This window comes from Xenopus laevis, chromosome 9_10L (assembly GCF_017654675.1).
Source record: "Xenopus laevis strain J_2021 chromosome 9_10L, Xenopus_laevis_v10.1, whole genome shotgun sequence".
Taxonomy (NCBI): domain Eukaryota; kingdom Metazoa; phylum Chordata; class Amphibia; order Anura; family Pipidae; genus Xenopus; species Xenopus laevis.
This window is the reverse complement of record NC_054387.1, coordinates 28,466,499-28,484,864: the sequence shown is the minus strand read 5'-3', so window position 1 is coordinate 28,484,864 and position 18,366 is coordinate 28,466,499. Positions and strand designations below refer to the sequence as shown.

Here is an 18,366-nt window from a genome sequence, read left to right as displayed (position 1 = left end):
ATTGGACACCTGTCTATAATCTTCAAGTCTTAACGAGCTAATCCAACCAATTGGCACAGTAATCAGTAATTGAGCAGTTACATACATTCAAATTAGCAAAATTACAAGGTTACCCAAATTTTTGCACAGCCAGTTTTTCACATTTAATTTAATTTTATGCTACTGAATACTGCTTTACTAAAAATCTTTGCTCAGAAAACACACAGTACTCCTGGGAAATTAAAGACATACCAGCACTAACAGATTATAAAGTGAAAAGTTTGACCAAAATTGTATTGCAGTATGGTAGTACCCACCATAAAGATACATTACAGATACGTAAAATGGCTGCACTCTACTCACCTTATCTTTTAATGTTCTATGGTCTCTGCCTTTTCCTTCTGTTTTTCTTTTTCATTCAGCTACCAAATATGCTCCCTTTATTTTTGTCTACTGCTTAGATTTTTTTTTAAGTGGACTCCATTCTCTTCAACATTCTTTATTCCCCCTCTTCATACATCTTCTGTTTGTAAAATTTCTCCCCCTTTTCCTTCACCAACTGTATTATTTACTGCTGTTTCATGCTGCAATCATTTTCATTCATTCACTCTTTTTGCTCTCTGTATCCATACCATATTCTACGATCTTCTCTTCTGTAATCCTTTTTCATTTTAGTTTCTTGTGTCATGCTTTCCTTTTCACAAAAGGTTTCATTGTTGAGATTAGATTCCTTAATTTATTTACACAGAACTTCTTCCCTTAGAGGACATATTACCCATTATTCATAACTTCCAAATAATCTCACAAGAGCAAGCATGATTACTTCATTTTTGACAACTAGCATATTTTACTGTAAATACTGATACCGTACAATTTAAGGGACATTCCTTTGGATGCCCTACAACAACCAGGGCTCCCTCAAGGAGTCTCTGGCTTCCCATTATAATAACAGTAGCCTTAAGGTTTTTTTTCCAGAACCTAAATCTAAAACATCATGACATAGAGAAAGTGGGATTGTGGGAAGTGTGCCACTCTCCCATTAGCTGTTGATAGGTGGCAATCTCCTGTAGAACAAAGAAGTGTTTGCACGAATCTATGACCTGTATTTGTTCTAGGGATAGGATTGCCACCAAGCAACAGTGCCGACCCTTGTCCCACCATGCAATTCTTTCCAAAATTCCTAGCAGTAGTGATTACCTAGTGGATTAATCCTGGTTTTTCTCTTGGCTTTATCCAAAATCCAGAGAAAGAGTTGAATTATCACAATTCCAGGCCTAGGCGGCCAGGTGCCCTAGGCAACCTGGCCGGCTACTTCATCTCCCCTCGGAATGAGTGTGCATGTGCTGTGCCAGCGCTGTGGGGGCGTGCCACTGGACAAATATATTGGGTGAGCAGTGGCAAGGGGACAATGGCTCAGAGTGGGGGTAGGTGAAAGAAGAGGTAAATGCCTAGTGCTCTTCAACCGTTGCCCCCTAGGCACGTGTCTCTTCTGCCTACCCATAGTTCCAGCCCTGAATTGCAGTCCAAACCCTAGGATGATGCAACATTCTCAAACTCTCTTCTTCACGCTGCTTTGGTTAACTTATAGTGATGTTGTTGTGGTAGTTAAACATTAAACTTCTAGAGACTATAGCCTCCTTTCCATCAACATTTATTCTCTTAAAACTTTTGTCCTTAGTTCATCTATAAAACAATGACACCCTGAACTGCATTTGAATTTGTCACTTAATTATTTTACATTTCTGCTCTTTTCAAGAACATTCCCTTATCTTTAGATTTGTCATCCAGCTCCTGGTAACCAATCTAAGTTCCACATTCAGTGACTCCCCTTCCTGTGATGTCACACTGCTCCACACTGTCCAATCGGCACTGAGCAGACCTGCACTTGCTCCCACCTCTTTAAAGACACAAGCCCTTCACAAGGGGAACACAGAAACGTGGCTGCAATGGTAAATATGTATTTTCCCAGTGCCAGACCATTTAGCTGTTGCTAGATGGCAATCCTATCCTTAATACAAATGTTGTGCAGGTCAAAGATTCCTGCAACACTTATTTCTTTCATCCTGGGTGACTCGGTTACTGATCCTGCAGCCTGCCTTCTTGCCTAACAGTCTGTCTGTCGCCTTGCCCCTCTGCCTTCTGATTGGATGTGCTGCAGGGCCCTGTATGAGTGACATGCTGAACACTGGTCCTGCATCGGCTGAATGGAAGCTCTTGCTCCCCCTCCACCCTCCTTCCCCCTCCCTGTTGGACTGCAGAAAAGGTATGATTTTTTTTCATCTTCTGCAGGAAATGTGTGCTTTATATGGGCAAAATGTTTTTCTCCTGCAGCTGTCAGTTGTGTGCATGCTGAGTAAAAGAAAGGGAACATTGATTGAAACCCCTGGAGCAGAATGAGGAATGCTAAAAAAAAAAAAAAAAATTTTAGGGGGGGGGGGGCATGGCCACCCCGGTTCCAATATGTATGGTGCAGGGGCACTGGAGACAGGCAATGCTCCTTTACAAGTGTGAAGGCATCAAGTTTAAAGGTACACATACTATTTTCTTTCATCCTGGGTGATTCCGTTACTGACGCTGCAGCCTGCCTTTTTGCTTAGCAGTCTTCTGCTACCCTGCCCCCTCTGCCTTCTGATTGCTTCTGACATGCTGCACACTGGCTCTGTCGGTTGAATGAAACCGCTCGCCCCTCCTCCTTCCCTGTTGGAAGGTATGCTTTTTTTCATCTTCTGCAGTCACACTGGAAATAAGCTATGTGTGAACTGTACAGGGGAAAATGCCTATTCCCCAGCAGCTGTCAGTGCTCTCTGAGTTTGGTGTCATTTTTAGGGGGGCCATGGCCTATTTGGCCTCCCTGGTTCTGATGTGTTTGCCTGCAAATTACATTCTTCAGCAGGTGCAGAGAATATATTTTCTTACCATGCAAATGTATTCATGCAAATGTCTTCTAAAGCTTTTGCCTTTTAAATTGACTGAATGTATTCTGTCCAGAGTGCTGTTTGCTGTGCTCATCCTTTATTCTTCCTATCTCTAAAGCTGGCTATAGACGTGCAGATTATTAGGCTATATCGGACCAATGAACAATCACACAATACACAGCAGCAATCGTACGAAAGTTATGTCCAACAAATAGTAGTGACCGTCTCCCACTGATATCGTCAGATATAAATCTTTTAACCTGTTTGATCGACTGATCACCATGGCACGAAAAATGTCGAGACAATCCTCACATGGTCTGAAAATCATACAAATCTTCATTACATACGATGGTATGTGAACCTTTAACTGAGAGTTCTCCTCCCCCATACTACTCCCAGAATAATCTGGCTATACAGATACTGATACAGTTGTGTGTAACTAAAGGGCCCATTTACTGACATTTGGATTTCTTTTTTTTCCACAAATTTTATTTTTTTCTCTAATAATTTTTTTTTTTTTTTATTCCACTAAAACTTCGACATTTATGTAATTTAAAAACAATGAAAAACTGTAATACAAAACTTTGGCAATTAAAAGCAGTTGAGGTCCTATAGAAGTCAGTGGGAGCTGCGCTGATCCTATTTGACCTTTTTTTAGCCATTCAGACTCTTTATTTTTTGCTTGTAATTATACGGAAAACACAAATTTTTACAGGTTTTCATATTTTCTAGCATTTCTTTCAGCAATTTTTTCCCTTTCATACTTTTTATTTTCGTATCTTTTAATAACTTTCATGGCATTTGTGGTTTTAGAGAAAATTAGTTTATTCATGGTTTCAAAAAGCTCTAATACCACTAAAATTCGACCTTTAATACATTTTTAGGTATGTATATGAATGCTGTACATGGTTCACTAATCAGTCGACCAGTGCATCTGCCAAGACCACTTTGCCTGGGGGGGATAAGGCAGGACTGAATTAGTATCCCCAATGTGTTCCGCTCAGTTTGTAGTATACCTGTCATTAGTAGGCCTCAAAACCTTCAAGCCACCAATTTAAAAAATGGGCACTTACTTTGAGGCCACTGTGAACAACATCAATTAATGTGATAAGCAACATGTTGCTCAAGATCCACTGGTTGGGGATCACTGCCAGTGTTCCAGGCACCAAGGCTACATGATGGCTTGTGTAAAAAGCCATCATACTGGCAGCATCAAACTGGGTGGTCCGAGGCCCACTGGGGCTGCTGCCTTAGAGGCCCCCTACCCCAGCAATTAAGTCTTCCTTGCAACCCCCATGTGCCCTCCTTTCCAACTTTTTAGTGTTAGTCTCTTTTTTTAAGGGTCAGGGGGAAGTCAGGATGCATCACCCAGGGCAGAGTGGGTGTGGGTCGATGGGGCCCACAAGGGCCAGGATCCACTGGATTTTTTCCCTAGTGTCCTGCTGGCCAAGTCCGATCCTGCCCATCTGTTCCACTTCCTGCTGCCTCCTTTTCAAGGCTGTGCAGGGGATGTTGCAGAAACTGTACTGTAAAATAGGAGCCAATCTGCAACTAGACAGACCTGACAGGGAACTAAAGTCTTTGCTATGTCTTTGCTTGTATAAACACAGGGTGGTGATTGGCTATTTTCTTCCTACTGTTCTTCTGGCAGGGACCAATAGGACACATTCACCCCTTTTTTTAAAACACAGACAGGGACCATAGCAGAGCTCCAATAAAAAAAATGTATATATCTTGCTTTGACACTTTGTGGCCATAATGAAAGGACGGGTAGCTCACCTTTTTGATGCAACGTGTCGCTCCTTTTAGTCTCTATTGCTGATATGATACCCCAACAGATATTTAGGGGGCACCTACATCACCACCTAGCCATCACATTCAGTGTGTGGGAACCAGTTATCCAACAGAGCTACAATAAAGGGTCTATTTTTAAAGATAATCATTATTTTTAGTCTAAATTGAAATCTGTACTATATATGAATTTTTTCTGCCTACAAGATAAGGGGGTTTTCAATTATAGTATTTGTCTCCTTTAAACCCTGCATTATGCTGGTAAATATGCATGTGCACACAGGCATTTTAGCACAGTTTTTTGGGCATATTTCACTTTTTGATAAATTTGGTCCAGTCATTATGTAAATGCATGGAAGTCTAGTGCAAATAAATTTGTTAGTCAGATGTGATTTTGCTTTGGAAAGTATCTGAAAAACAGAGGATCAACACTTTTTAGATTTATCAAATGTCAAAATTGATCATGTGCATTGTGGTGATTTTTGCTTGTATGTTTTTTCTAGAATGAAAAATCTGCTTCAGGTGAATTTTGGCTGACGAATACTTGCACAGAAAATTTGCCTCTAGGTAACTTTTAGGATAGTTTGTAAATCTTCATGCTGTAATTAGTAAATCATGCACGTGGCACACATATATATATATATATATCTATATATATATATCTATATATATATATATATATATATATATATCTATATATATATATATATATATATATATATATATATATATATATATAGGTTCCGCACACCAGTACCAAAAAATTCATAACCCCCGGTGCTACTAGTACTCCTTACAAATGTCAAGAAATTAAGGTGCACTCTGGGAACCTTTGAAAAATTCTTTGAAAGTCCATCATTTTATTAAGTCCAAGGGTCAATGATTTGGTCTTGAAAAAGGTCTTAAGAACAGATCGAAACGTTGACCCTCTGTTTTAAAAATGGACTAAAATTAGGTTCCCTGAATACACCTTAAAAAAAAAAGGTTCCCTGAATGCACCTTAATTTTTTGAAACATGTGATCTGTGATCTATTTTTTGGCCCGAGGGACAAGTTTTGGGTAAGCCTAATTAGGTGGCTAAATTCATACTGCCTAGCTTATATAAAAAGTGGATATTTATGTCTTTGCCCAGTTTTTAAATAACTCCACCAAATCTAGTATACCATTATTATGAGGAATATACGAGTCAGCACACACTCCTCCACTCTGTCGGTGCACGTTCCAATAGTGCCCACAATCCACTTAATACAGCAAAATCTTGATGATGGACAGCACCGTTTTTGTATATATAAAAAGCCTTTATTATTACATGGCTACGACCAAAGATACAGTAACGTTTCGAGCCACTTCCTTTTAAAGCACTCCAGATGGCGCCCTCTGGTGTATTAAGTTAAGTACAAACTATGGTCTATTTAAAACATTTAACACACAAGTTTCCAATACTATACTATATAACAATACACATGTAAACAATGTATCATGTTGCCACTGGCACTTATCTGTTTATGTTATCCAAACTGTTTACGTAGTTGTGTGTAAATAAATCTGTGAAAGATAAATATTAAAATCAAAGTTAAAAACAAAACTTAGAAAATTGTCTGCAAGTCGTATTCTTTATTTAGGCCATTGTTCTTTATTTAGGCCATTGGGGGTTAAGGTTTCTAGGCGGCGGATCCAGTATGCTTCCCTTTTTAAAAGTTTCCTTACTCTGTCACCACTAGTCTAGGGCAGGGAACAATTTCCACTACCTGAAACCGTAGCTGTTGTACCACATGGCCCATCTCTACAAAGTGCCCCGCTACAGCTTGCTCAACCTTTTTTGTTTTGATGGCTGATTTATGCTCCCTTATCCTTTCCCTCACTTGGTGGGTAGTTTGTCCTATATAAAGAAACCCGCACGGGCATTTCATCACATACACTGCATATGTAGTCAAACAAGTATGGTACCCTTTGATTTTAATAGGGGTACCCTTCCGGGGATGGTAAACATTCGGACCTTTCAAGCAATTAGTGCAGCAGTTGCAATTCAAGCATGGAAACGTTCCATTTTTCCTAGGTTGCAAGGTCGACTGTCTATCATCCACACCTCCCAAGTTGGACTTTACTAGCATTGAGCCAATCGTGCATCACTTTCTTTTTACCATTATTATGAGAACTAGGATTGCTAAAATGTTCAATCAAGTCTTAGTTCAGACCCCAACCCAAATTCTTAGGTGTTATTTTACCATGGTTGTGTTATTTTCTATCTTACTCCATGCTCACATTTTCCTTACATCACGAATTGTCAGCAGGAGCTTATCTGTCAATATTCTGACAGGAATCTTGTCAGTATCACTAGAAATAGAACAGTATTTTTTTTTTTTGCCTTTAAATCTTTAATGATTTTACCTGCACTACATGGGAACATATTTAAAGAGATGGTTTCCCACCTCATATTTTGCCTCAAAAAGCAATGACATATAAATATAGCATGAAGGATATGACCTATATAATAGGATGCTAATGAGGGTGCTGCACCTTTATAATGTAATTTCTCCTGTTTGGACATAATTACGACTTGCAAAAAAAACACATCTTTGTTTCTGATGCCATGAAAACGATTTGATTTGGACCAAATTTCGTCATTTGACGCTTAGTACTTAAAAATATATCACTTGGAATTTTACAGATTTTCCAATGAGAATAGATACATCACACAAATGGAAGAATGCTATACCCATCCTATTCATAATAGTTTCCTAACCAATACGGTGGGTTTCTTAAGGATAAATCCACTTTTAATTTTGTTTTAGTTCTAGATGTTTGAGGTAGTCAGCAGTACTTTGTGATTATTGGGGCAGTTCGTACCTTTCACATTTCCAACTTAGTGCCTTATATGCCATAATATAATAATAAAATTGCCTTTATATCTTGGTAAACCTATTAACACTGTTACATAGATTGTACAACCTTCTATATTGTAAGTACACCTGAAGGGTTTTAACAAACATTATAACTCATATCCAGCCCACAGGGGCAGGCTGAAGAAGCCCCTGTCCCTTTTTTAATTTATCCACAAGTTGAGTGGAAATAACCCATAAAAATATATAACAATTGGTGCAACTAGAATAAAAGTTCTGCAGTTCCTCAGCACCAAGGGCCCCTGGTGGCAATCAATGAGCTTCTATCACCTGTTTCTCTGAGTGGTCCTTTTTGGTACTATATGTGGGTTAAAAGGGATTTCCACCAAAACACTGTTTTACATAATGAAAGAACCATTGAATGTTTAATTAGTAATTTAAAAATTGCATAGAATTATATTTTCTTTCACTACGCAAAAAACTATTTTTGGCTGAAGCACAGTACAGATTCTAGTGTCATGGTAAATGCAACCTTGGTTTTAGAGTTTAATAAATCACAGTTATAGGAAATGGAAATGGGCTAGCGTTCCCTGTCCTATAGTTTGCTGTTGCTTACATGTAGTAAATTGAGCCGGTGCAGTTATTATTTGTGTCCCCCAGGTTACCAGTTTCTGTTGTGTCCAAAAGATTAGCGACTTCTAGTATCCAGCCTTTCAGATGCAGATTAATAGATGTAACATTCTCATCTGCTACCACTGACAATCTGGGAGAAGGGTAAAGAATAAAATATGCCAGACCTACATTTCACAGACTTTTCTTTGCTTCCTGGTATTGCGTGGGGAGGAACATTGCAATTCTTCTGCATTCAGACATGAGCTGCCCTTTCTTCTTGTGCTTAATAGAATGGCATCCCGATCTTTTGCATTAAGCACCCTTGCTATCAGTGACCTGGACGGTGCTCTGGGTGCTGGGCCTTTCAACACAAAGCGATGGGCTCTTACTTTGGAGAATATCGGTGAAAGGTATGGTGAGCCAAAAGCTTCCCCAAGCCATATTTCAGTTAATAATTCTTGGCTAGTTCCCTCAAGCCTTTTAAAGGAAGCACAAATTAATTTCTAGTGTTGCTCTTAAGATTCCTGTCTTTGATGCATGTGTCAGTATCACGGTAATACAAGGGATCTGCCAGGGACGCTTCTTTGTGTCTTCCTGTTAGATTTGCCTCTAGCAAAGGTTGCAAAGGAACAATGACCCTATCTAAGATATATGCTACAGACACAATATCTATCTTATTTACACTAAAATAACCAAACATCCACAAAAATCAGGAGCTTCAATTGCACCCTATCTGGGGGTACTATCATTTTAACCCATAACCTATAGCTATGCAGCTTATGGGCTAATAATTTGTTCTGCGCAAAAGTCTTGATCTGTACAAATAGACCTCAGTGTGTACAAAAGTTTTGTTTTTACTAAAACTGACTATTACATAACTTAGACTAGGAATATTTGTGCCTGTGTCAGGTAGTTCCATTTGCATGTGGAGCTCCTATTATTATTATTATTATTATTATTATTACTACTATTATTACATTATTATATTTTTTTACAACAGCCGTCTGCTACGGTGCATGGATATATATATATATATATATATATATATATATATATATATAGTACGCTCAAAAAAACCGCATCAACCAGGTCTTAGTGTGAAAAATCAAATAATCAAAATTTATTATCAACGTTTCGGCTCCATAGATTGAGCCGTCTTCAGGACACAATCTATGGAGCCGAAACGTTGATAATAAATTTTGATTATTTGATTTTTCACACTAAGACCTGGTTGATGCGGTTTTTTTGAGCGTACTATGAGATTGTTATAAACCAGCACACAGGCATTGGACTGCTTGCCGTGTGCACCAGCTACACAGTATATATATATATATATATATATATAGCGTGTGCACACAATGTGTGCTCAGTGATACAGATATTCTGTTGACTCAGCATGACTGTGCCAGATCTACTATTCTTACCCCCTTGATTATTTTTTACTGTAGACAAGGCAGTGCAAAAGTATGTGTTTGTTAAGACTAGGAGGTGCATGGTGTGCAATAATCAGAGTGCAAAACTCATTCTCACACTCTTTATTTATATTCTTTAGTTTGCTGGAACGAGGTTCCTGGGTTATGACGACTATCAGCAAAGGCAACATCAAAGCATTGAAGGTAAGTTGCTCATTGTCACCTCTCCAGTCCACAGCTTGCAGTATATTGGTTGGATGGCGCACTCCAGGGCCCTCTTAGAACAGAATCACTTGGCAATTCGGCATTTAAAAAAGATTTCCTTTATTCACACATCTAGATACACCAAATAACACAGCGCCATGAGGTCTGACGCGTTTCGTGTTACTGCACTTCATCAGAGACCTGTCTCTCCAGTCTACACTATATCCTGTTCTTTGGAATCATTGCTGTCACATAGACCAGTATGAATTCGAAAAGCAGGCTCCGCTCGCACACCCTGGCCTACAACAATGGATGCCTGGTGCACGGTGATGGAGGGATCGGCACCCTCTAAATAGACATACAAACAGGAATCACTGGCACTCGAAGGCTGGTGCAAGCAGGGACAAGCCCTTGCGTGTTCATTAGCAGAAAGTGCAATGTTTCGGGGTTATACCCCTTTGTCAAGCATAGAGAGAAGGCAATTTAACACCCCCTATGTATCGTAATACACGTGTCATCCAATTAACATAATTAATTCATCAATTAACACAAAGTGAAAAAAACATACAAAATATATATATAGTGCGCAAAACTTAATTACCTTCAGGTTTCCAAATAGTTTTTTGAGAAATTCAATTGTAAAATTTATTTGGATAAACATATTTGAAAAATTCTATTTGAAAATTTCTTATGAAGTATTAGCCGCACAATATGCGCAATCCATTGATAATAGAACAGTCCCGGGCTATACAGATTCTTGTTTGTGTGCACTCTCAAGCGATTCTTGTAGCAAGCAAGACTTAAAGAAACAATGTATATCATTTTTGACAGCATACTTTCTAGCCAATATGTAACAAATCAAGCTTCTGAATAGAGGAGTAGAATTGTTATAAGTAGCCAATAGTTAGATTGTAGCAAGGTGCAGCAGATAGTAACATAACATGAATATTTATATTCATGCAGAAAATTTATGCAGTCTTGTTATCTGAAAAAAGTGGACAAAAGGGTTAGATACCCAACAACACATATTAAAATCCTCATTTAACCCCCTTGGGTGCCTGGATTGAAGCAACCAAATCCAGTAGCATTCGCGCTGCAATAGTAACTTTTTGATCTCATAACCTTGTTTGTATGTAACCTTTTCAAGATGGCAAATTCTTGAAAAGTTTACATACAAACAAGGTTATGAGATCAAAAAGTACACGTGTCTAATTGGATGACACGTGTATTACGCTACGTAGGGGGTGTTAAATTGCCTTCTTTCTCAAAAAACTTTATGCTTGACAAAGGGGTATAACCCCAAAACGTTGCACTTTTTGGTAATAAACATGCAAGGGCTTGTCGCTGCTTGAACCAGCCTTCGAGTGCCAGTGATTCCTGTTTTTACATAGACCAGCATGGGCAGTAGACTTTGGGTCTCAGCATCCCCCGATAACTGTTGTGTTTTGATTACATCTTGAGGGCTACTGCTCTAAACAGAACTAACCATTATATGCTTCCCATTAATCTGACAGGTGAAACGAGAGCCAGGGGAAAATGGCACAAGTCTTACAGATGAAGAACTAGTTACAATGTCTGTCCGCGAACTGAACCAGCATCTCCGTGGCCTCTCCAAGGAGGAGATTATACAGCTAAAACAGCGCCGGCGCACGTTGAAGAACCGTGGCTATGCAGCTAGCTGCAGGGTTAAACGTGTGACCCAGAAAGAGGAGCTGGAGAAACAAAAGGCTGAACTGCAGCAGGAGGTGGAGAAACTTGCATCTGAAAATGCCAGTATTCGACTGGAGCTAAACTCATTACGCTCAAAGTATGAAGCACTTCAGAATTTTGCTAGGACTGTAGCGCGCAGCCCTATCAACACTCCTCGTGGGCCATTCACACCAGGCAATAGGCCCCTTATACCGGGTAAAATGGCCGCAACTAGTGTCATCACCATAGTGAAGTCCAAAACTGGCGCACGGTCATAGGTGTGCGATAGACAGGAAGGTCTGCTTTAAAGCACAAGCCGTTCATGATCAAGGGCATTAATTTAAGAAGAGGAAGTTTATTTCCTAATTGGTTAACAGGAGAATATGGCAGTTATGTGCTCAGTTTCAGTTTCCAAAGAGCTGAACTAAGCTGGAGATCTTTGTAAAAAGAGGAAGGAACTGAGCTGCCAGTGTGAATCCCTGTAGCCCAGAAACTGCAGATGATGAGATGTGTCTGCCTCATGTCTTCATGGGAACAAGCATTTTGGTACATAACAAGACATAAGCAGTACTTTATCTCACAGCTATCCTTATAAGAAATGCTGGAGAATGAATAACACTTATGTGTCCATAAGCCTAAGCTTGATCTTTTACAAGTAGATGCATCAAAACTGACTGTACTTGAGCTTGGAGGTTCTTGTTAAGTTGTGCTGCTTGCGGTGTTTGTAATGTTGCAGTGTGAGGTATGTGGTACTGTGCAGTTGTGCTTGTGTTGTGGTAGGTTATGTGAAGGATTATAAAAGTAATGCTACTTTTCCAGGTTGGTATTGTATTTTGACATCAATATCCACAGTGTTGTAATTTCAGACTAGGCTGGAGGTAGTGGCTCCTAGTGTGTGTGACTCCTACTGAATATTTTGTACTGTAAGACTGTTATGCTGCTTGTGGGCCGGTGAGATTATTTATTTTTTCGTGATGTCAGTCTTTTGACATTATTGTTGTGATTGGCTTTTGTGTATGGCCCCGTGAGTTGTCATAATGTCAGATAAAGCAGCTTATGTGGGGGGGACTATTGTGACTATTTGTGGTGTGTGTTTGTGTGTAAGATGCAGCCTCTCTCTATAGTGTATCTCTGCCAAATAGTAGCTTGTAGCATTCTGAAAAGGATCCTAAACCCTAGATCTCAGGGTACATTACATATATAATAATAAGAGTCTGATCATTCAGTGCTCCTAGCAAACTAATGCAAGGGCAAGGTAAGTCATTGTGCCATACTCTACTTTCTTGTTAAGTTTGAAATGTTAACATAGTGACATTTACTCCTCATACCTATAGAAGGCAAGTTCTTCCATTCACCTAGGTGTCGGATTTTATAATCTTATAAAATTATATTTTATAAGATAAAAATGCATTATGTGGAGAGCCAAAGCATTATATTTCTTCACACTGTTTCAGAATAAACTCCCCAATTTAATGCAGGCATATCCATTATTTTGAGATGGATTTGGTTGGGGCAGTTGTGGAAAACATATTTTTATACACAATCAAATAATGTAATATGCTGCCTCATAACCTGCCTTGTATATCTCTTTGCTCACTTTGTTTTGCTTTGTTTTGACCTGGGCACTGTCTGCAAGGAGTCTTTATGTTCTTCTCTTGTCTGTTTCCTTTGAGTACGTAAGTACTAGTTTGTATCTCACTTTCCAAAAACATTCAGGCGGATGAAACTGTATAGTGTGATAGAGATTTTAAATTGTAATTTGCAATGGAGCAGGGACAAATATAAAAGATGAACAATGGCTGCAAAGTGCTTGTAACTGTTTAGCACTTTGTAACGAAACTATAAAAAAATAATATGAAAAGGAACTTTCAAATCTGAAGCTATTTAAATCCATGTAAATTTCCTGACCTTAATAAAAAAATAGTTTGACATGCTATGTATCATTGTTATATACTTTAATAACAGTCAGGGGCAGATTTATCAAGGGTCGAATTTAAAAAAAAAAATCGAATTTAAAAATTAGATTTTCGAGTTATTTTTAGTGTACTTCAACTATCGAATAGTCCAAAATTCAATTCAAAATGAAAAAAAATTTGACTATTCCATATCGAAATGTATTATGTACTGTCTCTTTAAAACTTCTTCTTCAACTATTCGCCATTTAAAACCTGCCAATTGTTTTAGTCAAGGGTGGACCTCCTAAAACCTATTTGGAGTCATTTGGTGGACTTTAAAAAAATCAAAGTTTTTTTGGGACAAATCCTTCGATTCGAATTCGATCTAATGCGTTAAAACTTAGAACAATTTGAACGATTCAAATACAGCCTATTCACCCAAAGTTAAAAACATAGATTTTTTTTAAATAAATTTAGATTGGTCTTTTTTTATTCGAATTTTGAGGTGATGGGAGTTTAAAAAAACTCCCATCACCTCGAAATTCAACCCTTGCTAAATCTGCCCCTCAGTGTGCTTGGTTTTTAGCTTCAGAGAAGCTCATAACAGTATTTCACAATAATCTTAATCATGAAGTCAGATGTGAATATTCTTTATTTTCAAAACCTTTTCAGATAAATTATATATATATATAATTAGCAGAAGGAGGATGATAAAGGCAAAAATAGTCACATACAAAGGCTGCTGAACCCTATTGCCACAGACCCTGGGACAAATAATGTAGGGTGCTCTAGCAAAAATGTGAATTGATGGGGATTGAATCAAGTTATATTTAGTGTTAAATAGGTTTAAAACATCATCAAAATATCGACATTTTATACAAAACAGTTCAAGTGTCTGGCCAGCCTACTAAGTATTTTCTATGTATGTATTACAGTATTCTCTTTAAAACCCACTGACTGATGTTGACACAAATGTATAGTATTGTGATTTGAAATGTTTTCCAATATCTTATCCCTTTCCTGCCACTGATGTCGAACTAACGGTCTTTTTGCTGTCTTTTCAAGCTTACAGCAAGATTCATTTTTAAATAATGGCATCATATTAGCAATGTGCCAGTCTTCTCCAGTTCTGTATACAGAAAAACAACAATCTTTGCATTTTCCATGTTCTCATCAATGTATTTAACTCCTTCTGATAAAAAAGGCCCCACCACTTCTTGCTTCATTATTTTTTCTATTTACATATTTAGAAAATATTTTAGGGTTTATTTTACTCCTAACTGCAGTGCCCTTTTCATTCTCACTTTTAGCTTGTCTGATTTATTGGCCACTTTGTACCTAAAGCTGTTCCATCTAACTTGACTACCTTTAATGCGCTTTCATTCCTACTAACATCAACGTTAACCTTTTTAGCAACTTTATTTTTATTAAAGTTTAACAATAGATTTGCCCTTTTTTAACTTCGCCTAATATCTGAATTTATTTTGCTTTTGTTGTATTTGCCCTTATGTGGCCAGTATACTAATAGCTTAAACTCCATGAGAGCAGCTTCTCAAAACAAGCAATGAGCAATTTGTTTTTCTCAATTTCAAGAACATTACAGTTAATTGCTCATTATTATTGCTGGTTATTATGGGTTACTGGTGCCATTTAGCATACATTCGTAACTTAACCCTGATATTTGAACTTACATTCTAAAGTATGTAAAATGAGTAACACTATATACACCATATGTATTGTTCTTGTCTGGGACTGAGGAACTAAACCCTCTGTGTGATTGTTCACTGTGATTTATGGCTTTCACACTAAGGTTGTATTCTTCCACTCTGGATTTGTTTGAAATTGGTGGATGTAATACAGGTTGTTTCATAGAAGTATTTATTGCTAAATTATTGTAGCATTTCCATGTGTGTATATATATATATATATATATATATATATACACACACATACATATATACACACACACACACACACACACACACACACACACACACACACACACACACACACACACACACACACACACACACACACACACACACACACACACACACACACACACACACACACACACACACACACACACACACAGGACAGGAGTGAAAAATGTTTATATATGAAGGGCTGAATGTTCGCAATACTTTGGAACCCTTAAATGAGAACACCAACGGATAAAATGTGTTGATTTATTAACATATAAATTATATAGCTGGTATATAATTATCAGTAACTATTTTTCTATTATCGAGGCACCATTTTGTGAGGTATTATGGGCTCGCTCACAGACCACCGGACAGAAAAAATGTTGAAATAAGACACAGCTCTGTTTAGTAACATGAGTGCTAAAAGCTGTAGAGAAGGTTTTTGGGACAGAATAAAGTGTATATAGTGTAGTATATTTTAATAATATTAATAATGCATATCTCCCCAAGGGAATTTACAACTGTTAGCAGTATAAAAATAATACTTTGTAGTGTATATAATGTTTTTTATTGAAGTTTGCCATTATTCATTATTTACAATGTACAAACCACTACGGTTAATTATATTATATCACAATAGTTTTCAAGTATCAATGTTTCCTTTTATATATGATACTCCACTATGTAAAAGATCAAAAGTTGGTGCCCATAGCTTAAACTATTTATTATATTAAAATAGATGAAAAATTATGTTTACAAATGTGTAGAGTGCTTTTCTGTATCTTTTCCCAAGCTTTTCCATATATTTTTAGTTGTTATGGACACTGGTATCACAAAATAACATCTTAAAATCACCTTGGGGAGATTTGCATTGGTTTTAAAATATACTACACTATATACATTTACTACCTTTCCCCAAGGTTGGACTAAGCCAAAGGGGACGCCAGAAGCATTCTGGTATGCCGCTGCCTGCCCACAATCTGACCTCAAAGAAAGATCTTTCCTAGCATAGGGTACCTGAGACCTGGGTTCCACCCACTGTTGCATATAATGTATGTTTGATTTAAGGTATTTATTATTTTGTACATTTCAAATAAAATTCTTTTAAAGATTTCCGAATTGTGTTTACTAACTCAGGGCAACTGTTATTACTGGCTCTGTACATAAAACAGAATAGTACATAAGGGAAGGGCAAAAACAAAAAGTTTGGGGGAATACATGGTGTATACTTGGTTTCATCTGGTATGGTACCTATGGATTGGAGGAAAGCTGATGTAATTCCTGTATTTAAAAAGGGATTACAATCTCAGCCTGGCAATTATAGGCCAGTGAATTTGACATCTGTGGGGGGGAAAATGATTTAAAGAATTGTTAACAGATCACATTCAAAATGTTGTCCTAGTGAATGGCATTATGAGCAGCAATCAGTATGGCTTTATGAAGGATAGGTCATGTCAGACAAATTTGATTGCTTTTTATGATGAGGTAAATAAGATGCTGGACAACGGGAGAGTTGTAGACGTGATCTATTTGGATTTTGCCAAGGCGATTGATACAGTGCCCCACAAATGATTGCTTGCTTAACTAAGGGCTGTTGGGCTTAATTGAATGCAAGTAACTCCAGCACACGTAAATTGCTCAAGGGATTGCTCCCGTGTTTAATGTCAAGCCAACAATATTAGTGTGGAGGGGCCGTCCTCCTATACCCCAAGCACCGTATGTAATTAGTTGAGAGGCCAGGTGTGCGATCTTTTGCCTAAATCCTGTTGGGCTTAATGAAATCGTTTGCACATGGATAGGAAACTGGCTACAGGATCTGGTACAGAGGATGATTGTTAATGGTACATTCTCAATATGCAGTAAGGTTCATATTGGAGTCCCTCAGGGCTCTGTATTGGGTCCACTTTTATTTAACTTGTTAATTAATGACTTAGGGGAGGGTATTGTAAGTAATGTATCAGTGTTTGCAGATGACACAAAACTATGCAGCCTGATTCATTCCATCCAGGATGGGATATCCTTGCAGCAGCCACTTAATGGGACTGTACTAGGCAAATCCATAATGATAAAGGTCCTTGGATTCCTTGTAGACAAAAAACATGGCTGTAGCAAACAATGCCAGTCAGCTGCTTCAACGGCAAACAAGGTCTTGAGCTGTGTTAAAAGTGGCATATATTCTCGGGAGGAGGGGTTTATTCTTCCCCTATACAGAGCACTGGTAAGGCCCCATCTTTGGTCTCTGGTGCTCAAACGGGACATAATTGAATTAGAGAGGGTCCAGAGAAGAGCTATTAAGCTAATTAAAAGGTATGGAAAATCTCAGATATGAGGAAAGGCTGGCCAAGTTGGGGTTGTTCACACTGGAAAAGAGGCACTTAAGTGGGGGATATGATAACTATGTATAAATATATAAGGGGAATGTACAATAACCTTTCTAATGCTTTATTTACCGGTCCTTCCAGCTGACAAGAGGGAACCCATTACGATTAGAAGAAAGGAGGTCCAACCTAAATATTCGGAAGGGGTTTTTACAGTGAGAGGGGTGAATATATGAAATTCTCTCCCTGAATCAGTTGTACTGGCTGAAACATTAGATAGCTTTAAGAAGGGATTGAATGGCTTTTTAGAAAGTGTGGGAATACAGGGTTATGGAAGATAGCTCATAGTACAAGTTGATTCAGGGACTGGTCCGATTGCCATCTTGGAGTCAAGAAGGAATTTTTCCCCCTCTGAGGCAAATTGGCGAGGCTTCAAATAAGGATTTTTCCTTCCTCTGGATCAACTAGCAGTTAGACAGGTTATATATATATATATACTGGACGTGTCTTTTTTTTCAACCTAACTTACTATGTTACACAGGAGTATACACAGGAGTATACTGAGTATACACAGGAGATCTAAAGAACAAAACCTAGGAAGATAGCAAATCAGCCAATGTATATTATTAATGTATGTAATGTATATGCATATACAGCAATGTGTGAAGTGACTTTACATTTGGGGGCATATTTATCAAGGGTCGAAAAAACTTCGAAATTCGAATTCAAAAAGACCAACTGAAATTAAGTCAAAGTTTTTTTTGATCGAATAGGGCTGTTTTAGAT

The 18,366-nt window shown here is 38.0% G+C and overlaps 1 protein-coding gene across 3 annotated transcripts; it reads left to right on the top strand.

Annotated features, from left to right (window-relative positions):
• The first annotated feature begins 1,461 nt into the window (after positions 1–1,461).
• On the top strand, positions 1,462–13,376 carry mafg.L (v-maf avian musculoaponeurotic fibrosarcoma oncogene homolog G L homeolog). Of its 3 annotated transcripts, none has more exons than XM_041576787.1 (4): positions 1,462–1,928; positions 5,189–5,252; positions 9,690–9,753; positions 11,268–13,376. In XM_041576787.1, the coding sequence occupies exons 3-4, from the start codon at positions 9,715–9,717 to the stop codon at positions 11,718–11,720; spliced, it is 492 nt and encodes a 163-aa protein (XP_041432721.1). In that variant the 5' UTR covers positions 1,462–1,928; positions 5,189–5,252; positions 9,690–9,714; the 3' UTR covers positions 11,721–13,376. The 3 variants fall into 3 exon arrangements, with proteins under 3 accessions (XP_041432721.1, XP_018090588.1, XP_041432720.1); XM_018235099.2 differs by having other exon boundaries at positions 1,462–2,242; XM_041576786.1 differs by lacking the exons at positions 1,462–1,928; positions 5,189–5,252 and adding an exon at positions 7,581–8,547.
• Positions 13,377–18,366: the final 4,990 nt, after the last annotated feature.

What these genes read in the sequence shown, in the direction of transcription:
- mafg.L (XM_041576786.1), top strand. Translation starts at nt 8,429, where the DNA reads ATGGCATCCCGATCTTTTGCATTAAGCACCCTTGCTATCAGTGACCTG. An exon ending in TTGGAGAATATCGGTGAAAG is followed by an intron (nt 8,548 to 9,689) that starts GTATGGTGAGCC and finishes TATATTCTTTAG; the next exon opens with TTTGCTGGAACGAGGTTCCT. An exon ending in GCAACATCAAAGCATTGAAG is followed by an intron (nt 9,754 to 11,267) that starts GTAAGTTGCTCA and finishes TTAATCTGACAG; the next exon opens with GTGAAACGAGAGCCAGGGGA.